Source organism: Nelumbo lutea, chromosome 6 (genome assembly GCF_056320005.1).
Source record: "Nelumbo lutea isolate HS-2025 chromosome 6, American lotus-T2T, whole genome shotgun sequence".
Classification (NCBI taxonomy): domain Eukaryota; kingdom Viridiplantae; phylum Streptophyta; class Magnoliopsida; order Proteales; family Nelumbonaceae; genus Nelumbo; species Nelumbo lutea.
The window spans coordinates 25,697,709-25,707,598 of record NC_142689.1 but is presented as its reverse complement, the minus strand read 5'-3'; the positions used below and the strand labels follow the sequence as shown (position 1 = coordinate 25,707,598).

At 41.9% G+C, this 9,890-nt stretch overlaps 1 protein-coding gene across 3 annotated transcripts in view; it reads right to left on the bottom strand.

The window, feature by feature from the left end:
• Positions 1-1,378: 1,378 nt before the first annotated feature.
• The window catches only part of ATJ1 (DNAJ heat shock family protein), an 82,295-nt gene continuing 73,783 nt past the window's right edge, over positions 1,379-9,890 (bottom strand). For 2 of the 3 annotated variants that reach the window (XM_088951981.1, XM_088951983.1), the window contains one exon: positions 1,379-1,891. In XM_088951981.1, the coding sequence (XP_088808107.1) occupies positions 1,792-1,891 (100 nt within the window). In that variant the 3' untranslated portion in view covers positions 1,379-1,791. Of the gene's footprint in view, positions 1,927-9,890 lie in introns of all 3 variants that reach the window. The other variant, XM_088951982.1, reaches the window with a different exon arrangement.

The following is a 9,890-nucleotide window of genomic DNA, read 5'->3' as shown; positions in this document are numbered from 1 at the left end:
TTCTTCGACTTCAAATTTTTATAGATCTGTACAGTTAAAAACAGTGTCAATGAGGAATCTATTACAGGGTTTTCTTTCTTCTTTTATTTTTTTTCCCTTCTCTTTCTATTCTTTCCTTTCGCAGCCTACAGCCACCCCCACTTAAATAGATATATCATTCTCATTACCCTAATAAGTCAAATCAAGGTTCTAAATATTGGGCCTTTTCTTACTTTTTGTTTTTATATTTTTTTAAAAACTGATTCAGGAGGGACGATTGAAGGTTCCTCCAACCCTCTGTAGGGACATACTGGAGTGCTTCTGATACAATACACATCGACCAATATGGGTCAATACATGTCAATACTTTAAACCTTGAGTCAAATAAATTAAACCGTCTGAACTGGTCAACCCAAACGATCTAACTGCTGACCCAGAAACTGGTGGTCAAAGCAGTTGCATCTCCGGACAGTTTTTAAAACCTTGCTTTGATGAAGTGATGAACATGAGAATAGTAGGATTAGAATCTGGATCAAGGTCACGATCACATATGGTATTTATCATCGCTTTACCCTTGACAGTTTACGTTTCCAACTGAAATACTAGGCAAGGGCAAGGGTATAACTCAGTGGCTGACCCAATACAATCCCTGTAAGGGCATATCGGGAAATCACCTACACAATACATATCAACCGATACGTGTCAATACTTTGAACCTTGCTTTCAATCCTCTGATTAACGGAATTTAAACTCATGATAGTGTTGTCCATCATTAATGGTTAAGGTCCAGTGGTCCACTAGTAAAAAACTAAAAAATAAGTAACTCCATTGATGCTATATTCAACTGGTGAAGTTCGATTCCCTGTATTGTTGAGACTCCCACTAAATTAATTAGAGATTGAATGACATAGTGTTTAAACATTTTAATGAACCTATACATCATCCCATATAATTGATTGACCTTACCAGGGTTCATCCATGTGGAACCAAGTAGCGCCGTCAATGTATTGGCTCTGGGGTTCGGCTTTCAGTTTTATCGAGGCTTGATCGCATGCTCCGAGACTACATCCCAAGTTAGGGTATTCCAAGTCCAACTGTTTGTGAATTTAGGTTAAAAAGGATAATATTAAATGGTCATTGTCTTTTGTAGTATATCATAAACAGATTGTTGAGTGTTTTTTTTCTCACGTTCACTACCAGTCTGTCATTTTGCATCGCCTTCACAGCGTATCTAGCGGAGAGAAGCTATAATCTGGATGATCGCATTCCTTTGAGACTATCTATGAAGCCTAAACCACTGGCAGTCCAAGCAAAAAGATGATATACAGAGCAAATATTCTCGACTTTGATAATGAGATTGAATGACGAAAGAGTATCTAAGGTTCACTTTGATATCTCCTAATCCATCAAACACTCAAAAGGCAAATATCTTATATTTCATATTAAATAATATAATACAGGGTTAACCCAAAGAGTTCAACAAAAATAATCAAATTGTCTTTTCAAGTAATTATGTATACAGATGCTAGGTTAAAAAAGGAAAAGTACAAGTTAAAGAACATAAAGAATAGCAGATGGACTGGGTGTAAGGGAACTTTATTACTATAATTGGAAAGGGCCAGTTCCGCACATGAACAATTTGTAGGCATACCCTTTTGGAATGCCTTTGTATAGATCATAAATGAGCAAGAGTAAAATTTCAGAGTGAAATAAGCCCTATACCTTTGAGATATTTCAAGGGCAGCGTCAAAGATCAGAGCAACCCTTCCTTGTATATGCAGCAACAATTCATCAGCTACACCACAAGTGTCTTCAGCTCGTGGTTTTGTTCAGGAACAAGAAGATCAGCAGAATCAAAGTAACCTGAACCATAAACCTAGAACCCGCCAGTTGATCTACAATTTGTTGCCACCTGTAAGTTAACCAGTAGATAGCTGCTGATAAAGCCTGTTAACCCATTTCCAAGGTCTCCATCATAATCGGAAGAGTAGAGAAATGATGAATTACTAAGATGGAATTAAGATTCAACCAGAGGAGTCATATTTTGTGAAAACAAAGAAAATGACGATCCCAATACAAATTCAACCCCAGGAATTACAATATACTGGTTACCGAAGCCAATTTTCACTGTCCAATTCAAGGAATTGAACCATGCAAATATGTAGTACTTTGTGTTTCATAGCTCAATTTAAAAGCTGAAAGTAAACAACCCATGACAATAATTGGTCACTTGAGCAACATTTACTGAATCTATACCACCAATGCTAATCTATGATAACCAGATACATGTACATGCCATACTGACAGAGAAGATATGTACTGGATCCGGCATTGGATACTCCATAGAAAATTTCTAGACTATATTTTATAGCACCAACACTTTTTAAACTATGTAAAAAGGATAGTAGTATCCCCATCTTTGGTATCTGTTTCTACGTCGGTATCCATAAATGCGCTAATGTTTCCAATCAAGTGGGGCAATGACTAATCCTTTCTAGCCCATGCACTGACTAGTTGACCAAAACAGATGTGTTCTAAATTTAAAATATTGATGCTATACATAAATAAATTAATATAGACTGCAAATATGCAATAAAAGAATGACAGTGAACATTTAATTTGCAATCCTTTTTTATGGATTTAGTATACAGACCCTGTTTTTGCAAGCATAAATAAAGCCAGACTACAAAACCTAGGATAGGAAGTTACAGCCTTTGTTTTCCAAAGAAGAGTTCGCAACTTCATATGAAGCACACTACTGATCGGAAAAAAACTTGAAAGAATTTTCCACTTTATTCTTTTATTTGTCTTGTTTCTATTTTATACCATCAGCGAATCATGTTCATCACAAGAACTTAAAGCAACTGCATGCATATAATTGTGGTTGACCAGGTTGACTAGTCATTAATTTCTTTATCCGATATTTTAGTCAGATACTTTAGTCATCCCAATATTGACAACTAGTTAGTGATGCAGTCATTGGGCTCTCAACTGCAAAGCATCAACTTGCCATCCAAGGTGACCACACTAAGAATATTGACCAACTAGTTAGGGATTCAGTAATCTGGCTCTTAATTGGCCAATCAACTAGTTTACACCTTGATTAACACTGGTCCGGGCATCATATTCATTAATCAATATTCAGTACTTTTCTTACACTGTGACAAACATCATTTAGTACTTCTGAAAGCATTATATCATCCAAAAAGAAACGTGTAAAAAATGAATTGAAATAGTGACATCAAACCATTTGGTTTCTCACTGTTCAAGGATAGAGCTTCTAACATGGGGAAAATAAAGGATAATAGTGACACTGGACCATCAGATTTTCTCTCCGACAGAGCTTCTAGCATGTAAAAATATTGGGCATGTCTGCAAGCAAGCCTTTTCATTCTCTAGCCGACATATGCTTAATCTGGATTTAGACAAGCTTATTTCAGTGTTTTCTGCACCGGATCAATAGCAAGTTAGCAACTTGCCATGCCAGCCTGTCTTTCCATTTTCAAAATGAGAGTTATTTTTTCTAAATGGTGTGGCAGATTGCTATTGGTTGGTGCAGAACGGTGTAGAGGATGTGAACTCCTTGGAGACAAGGCTCAAGGGAAACACCTTGATGCTCACCCCAGAAATTACCAAGTATATTCCACCTTGAGGATGTCAACTCCTTTGAGCGTATGTGTATGTTTGTCTCTCTGATCTAATATATTTAAAGCCATTTTGAGGTATTATTCAACATATAAACTTCTAAATGATTACTGAATATCTTGTAAGAATGCAATGGCTTTCTTTAAAGCCCCTAATAGTCTCAAATCCATTGTTTATGTGACCATGCATTCATTTATATGATTCTCCTCGGCAGTATTTATCCAATGTATTTTTTGATGAATTATTTATCCAATGTATTCATCTATATTCTCCACTTTTTCAATATTGGCTTGATTTTAGCAGAATCTCTAGGTACAACAACCAAAGAAAAGAAAAGCCAAAATGGTGTTGCAAATATTCAGGTGGCATAGGAAAAGGGGAAGGACTATGTGGAGAGGTTTGAGGGCTGCAGTATGTTGGACAATATGGGAAGAAAGAAACTTCAGGATATTCTCAGTGGCAGAGAGAGGGGTGAAAGAACTAAAGGTTATCATTCATTTCAGGGCTGTACAGTGGCTGAAATCTTTGGAACTATTCACAGGTTACACAGTGGATGACATGTTGAGGAAGTGGGGTGAAATAGCAAAGTGCACACAGACCAAGTCAGTAATGAGTGTGTCTTGGACACCTCCACCTGCTGGGTTCATGAAATTAAATTTTGATGGGAGTAGTAGGGGGAACCCTGAACAATCAGGGATTGGGGGTGTCTTTAGAGATGAGAATGGGGTCATTTTTGCCTTGTTCTCAGGCCCAATCGGAGTGGGTGACAACCTTAGAGCTGAGATCTTTGCAGTTATGGAAGGAGTCCAGAAAGCCAAGGAGATGAACATCAGAAAATTCTTAATCGAAGGGGATTCAGAGGTGGTGATAGGGTGGCTGAATGCAGACAGCAATGTTTTATGAAGGTACAGTAATCAGAGGAGGAAATTTGCGTGGCTGGTGCGGGAGATGGAAGTTAAAATGTGTTGGGTCGAAAGATCAGCCAATTCTCTAGCTGATGGTTTAGCTAAACAAGGGGCAGAAAGGGATTCAATGTTTTGGGCTAAGTTGTAATTTTTGTCTCTACCTATTCTTTTGTTTTCTTGATTGTACTTGGAAGATAAGTTGTTAGGAACCTGCCTAACTCAGGGCTCTTTGAGGGGCCAACCTCCTGAATTCTTGGAAGAGAGAGGAAAAAGAAAGAGAGAGAGAGAGAGAGGGAGAGAGTTTAATGCTGAAAGAATCAATGTCCTATTCCCTTTCCTGCTCTACTACTTATAGTTTTACAACCTTGATTGTTACAGTTGTTACAAGTGGATGGCACTTGTTACAAGTGGATGTTAGTTGTGCTGACGTGGCCTCCTCTTGTAAAACTGCTTAACTGCCTTCTGTTGGTCTGTTCCAGCAGTCTTGACAATCCCCCCTTCCTTTAGAGTGACCTTGCCCTCAAGGTCTAATGTAGGAAAATTAGATTGCAGATCTAAGTAGGATTCCCAGGTTGCATCCTCTTCCGAAAGGTTAGACCAAACAACTAATGCCTCTGGTATGACTCTGCCTCCCCGGCACACCCATCTGAAATCAATGATGCGGGCTGGCTCAGTCTGCACTTGTCCTTCTTATGAAAACATGGGAAGGGTCGCACTTGTAATGACTCCTGACTTCGGCTCCTTCTTCAGTAAGGAGATATGGAATAAAGGGTGCAGTTTGGATGTTGCCGGAAGGTCCAGTTTGTAGGCCATTGATCCTATCCTCTCCAGGATTTTAAATGGGCCAAAATAGCACGGGCTGAGTTTGTTCCACTGTCGGCTTGCAACCGAAATCTGCCTGAAGGGTTGTAATTTGAGAAACACCCAATCACCTACTTCATATTGGACATTCTTGTGGTGTTTATCATAGGTGTGCTTCATCCATTGCTGTGCCTGTAAGAGATGATGTCTCAGTTCCCTTAGCACCTCATTCCATTGCGTTAGCTGTTCTTCAACGGCCGCTACTGTGGTGGTTCCTTTTACATAAGGAAGTAGAGGGGGAGGGTCCCGACCATATAAAGCTCTGAAGGGTGTCATCCCCGCGGCGCTATGGAAAGTGGTGTTGTACCACCATTCGGCCCAGTGGATCCACTTCACCCATTGTCTTGGTCGATCTCCTGCGAAGCATCTCAGATATGTTTCGAGACTCTTGTTAACCGCCTCTATCTGTCCATCAGATTGGGGGTGGTAGCTAGTTGACTTGAATAGTTTAACCCCATGTAGGCGGAAAAGCTCAGCCCAGAAACGACTCATAAAGATAGGGTCCCTGTCTTATACAGTTGAGCTGGGGAGCCCATGTAGGTGTGCACAATTTCCCAGAGGAATAATTCAACAACTGTGGCTGTTGTAAATGGGTGTGATAGAGGTAGGAAATGACAGTATTTTGTCAGTCTATCTGCTACCACAAGGATAACTGTTTTTCCGGCAGAAACGAGCAATCCCGTGATGAAATCCATTGATATATCATCCCAGACTTGGGTTGGTATTGGGAGTGGTTGCAAGAAGCCTGCTGGTGTTGTAGTGGCTGACTTGTTTTGTTGGCATACTGCACACTCGGCTATGAAGTTCTGGTTAGATGTACGCATGCCTTTCCAATGAAATTGTGTGGCGATGCGCTTTTGTGTTCGTAGGATGCCGGAGTGGCCACCCGTGGGTGAGGTATGGAATAATTCTAGGAGTTTTCTAAGACGAGCAAAGGTTGCCAGGATTTCCAAGCGTCCTTTGAAGAAGAGTAGATCATTCTTAATTGTGTACCCAGGGTGCAGTGAGGGATTTGCCAATACTTGGGCCTTCAACTGCTGTAACTCCTTATGGGATTGGGCTTCTTTTCGCAGTAGATCCAGGAGTGGAGAAGTTAGGGAAGATACTATTAACTGAAATGACTGTGGGTGCCGTGAGAGGGCATCCGCCACTCGGGTTAGTAGTCCCTGCTTTGTATTCAATTCTGTAGTCGTACCCCAGTAGCTTGGATATCCAGCGTTGCTGTTCCGGGGATAGAACTGATTGATCCAATAAGAACTTCAGACTTTAATGGTCGGTTCGAATTGTGAACCGTCTACCTATCAAGTAGGATCGCCAACGTTGGACTGCTAAGACTATTGCTATTAATTCTCGTTCATAAACTAATTTGGCCTGCTTTTGTGATGTTAAGGCCTTGCTGAAAAAGGCTAGTGGTCGCTCCTCTTGCATGAGAACAGCCCCAACGCCTTGACCCGAGGCATCACACTCAATGATGAAATCTTTTGTGAAATCGGGCAGTGCTAATGTTGGAGGGCACACAACTGCTTGTTTCAATTGCTCAAAAGCTTGTTGGGCCTGGTTTGACCAGTTAAAAGTGTCTTGTTTCAACAATTGGGTCAATGGGGTAGCTATTAGGCCGTAGTTTTTGATGAAGTGGCTGTAGAACCCGAACAGTCCCAAGAAGGCCCTCAATTCTTTCACACATTTGGGTTGCGGCCAGCCCAGTATACTGGAGATTTTATCTGGGTCAGCCACTACAGTCCCCTTTTCTACAACATGTCCCAGGTAGTGAACTTGGTTTTGTCCAAAGGAGCACTTGGACTCTTTAGCGAACAGTTGGTGGGCCTCAAGTGTTGCAAGGGTGACCTGTAGATGGTTCAGACGTTCCTCCCAATTGGGGTTGTAGACCAATATGTCGTCAAAGAAAACAAGGATGAACTTACGGAAATATGGTTGGAATATGTCATTCATCAAGGCTTGAAATGTGGCTGGAGCATTGGTCAGCCCAAATGGCATGACCCAAAATTCATAGTGGCCATCATGTGTCCTGAAAGCCATTTTGTGAACATCCTCCCTATGTACCCTTATTTGATGAAACCCAGCTCGTAAATTCAGTTTTGAGAATATGGTGGCTTGACCGAGTTCATCAAGCAGCTCATCAATGACCGGTATCGGGAATCAGTCTTTAATGGTGATGTTGTTAAGGGCTCTGTAATCAATACAAAACCGCCACGTCCCATCCTTTTTCTTAACTAATAGTACCGGTGACAAGAATGGGCTGTGATTGGGCTGTATTATCTCTTGCTTAAGCATATCTTGAACTTGCTTCTCGATTTCAGATTTTTGAAAGTAAGGGTATCGGTAGGGTCTTACATTGGTCGGGGCTGATCCCGGCATGAGGGGGATGCAGTGGTCATGTTCCCATCGTGGTGGCAGTCCATGGGGTTCTTTGAACACATTGCCATAGTGCTGAAGGAGTTGTTGTAGGCGGCTTTGCAAGTCTCTAGGCCCATCTGGGCTGCTGTTAGCTAAGGATGGCCTGGTCCAATTTGAGTCCATGTGCATGAATATGGGCTGATCTGGATCTCCTCTTTGCTTTGTCAGTGTTGCAAGACTGATGGGCCTTGGGCCCTTGCATGTTTACCCTTGTAGATGGACTGTAGAGTTTCTTGATGTAAAGTCCATGGTGAGACGGGCCCAGTCGCAGACCATGGGCCCTAGCTGTCTTAACCATTGAATGCCTAGCACCATGTCCGCTCCACTGAGATGGAGAGGATATAGGTCCACCGCAAACCGATGACCTTGAATCTTTAGTGGTAGGCCCATGCAAATGCTATTGCAAGATAGGCTGTTACCGTTGGCCACATGAACCGTAAAGGCCGTTGTGGGTTGAACTGGAAGTCCCATTTTATACACCAAGACTTGAGCTATGAAGTTAAGGGAGCTGCCACTGTCTATGAGGATTGACACTTAGCGTCCTAGGATCAGCCCTACAACTCTAATTGTCTCGTAAGGGCTTGTAAGGATATTTCAGGCGTGCCATTGGGTTGTATTTCCCACCCTAGGTTGGACTCTCCGCAACCGGTGATGTTGTCTTCCTCTTCGACATCTGTTTGGAGGAGAAACGCTTATTGTTTCTTGCAGCGATGTCCCGACCCAAATTTCTCTTTGCAGTTGTAACAGAGACCTTTGTCTCTGCCCAGGTCAACTGTTTGAAAGGAACCAATGGGCTTGGGCCCAGTACTCCCTCCTTGTCTGGTGCTGTCGTCCTTTCTTGCTCCCTTCTTACTCCGAGACCCCATGGTCACTGCACCTTTCTTGCTCAAATGAACTTGTCCTCATACAATTTGGCTAGTGTTGTCGCACTGATGACCGAAGTGGGCTGCATCGCTTTCACTTCCAATCACAGTTCTTCTTTTAGGCCGTCGACGAAGCTTCCCACCAATGCCTTCTCCGTCCACCCTTGGACTCTCACGGCTAGCCTTTCAAACTCCATTTGGTATTCTTTTACTGATCTCACATGCCGCAGCTTTGCCAAATTTTCATCAAGATCTTCGAACCCAGATGATTCAAAACGGACAATCATGGCATCCGTGAAGTCTGCCCATGTTTGACGAGGGTGCCCCCTTTTGTACCATTGAAACCAGAGGATAGCTTCCCCTTCAAGATGCGCAGAAGCTAGAGCTACCCTATCTTGCCCCGATGTTTCATGGTAATCGAAATACCTTTCAGCTCTAAGAATCCAGGGAGTTGGGTCGCCGCTTGAGAAGATGGGGAAGTCGATTTTGGCTATTCTTGTTGCCACCCCTGTTCTGCGGCTATTTTCATTGCTGCACTCTTCTTGGCTTCCTCTGTCAATGTTTGTTGCCCCCTGCTCCAGTCGAAGGAAGAGAGAAGTGAAGCCTTCCTTCATTTCTTTGAGATCTAAAGACATTCGATGGATCTCTACCTCCATCTGATCCATTCAGGTGTCTACTAACGTGTTTCTTGTGTTGGTCATGCTAGATCTTATACCAAATCGAGGGGCCAACCTCCTGAATTCTTGGAAGAAGAGAGAGGGAGGGGGAGAGAGAGAGAGAGAGAGGGAGAGTTTAATGCTGAAAGAATCAATGTCCTATTCCCTTTCCTGCTCTACTACTTATAGTTTTACAACCTTGATTGTTATAGTTGTTACAAGGAAGTTGTTACAAGTGAATGGCAATTGTAAAACCGCTTAACTGCCTTCTGTCGGTCTATTCCAGCAGTCTTGACATAAGTGTGTTTGTCTTCCTTATGTAACCTCTTTGGTGAATTAATGAAATTGTTATTGATAAAAAAAAAGGTTGCAAATAACCTTGGGTGGCTAATCCACTAGGTGCTCAATTACATTCTCCAAAAAGAGGGTCACTGTCTTTCATAAGAGGCCTCAAAGATTTTGGAGAGTTTTTCATATGCATTTCATTTGAAAGAAACACAATCATATGGATAGAAACCAACAAAAAGTCCAACTATGGTCTATAGCTAGAGCAACATCCTGAAAGT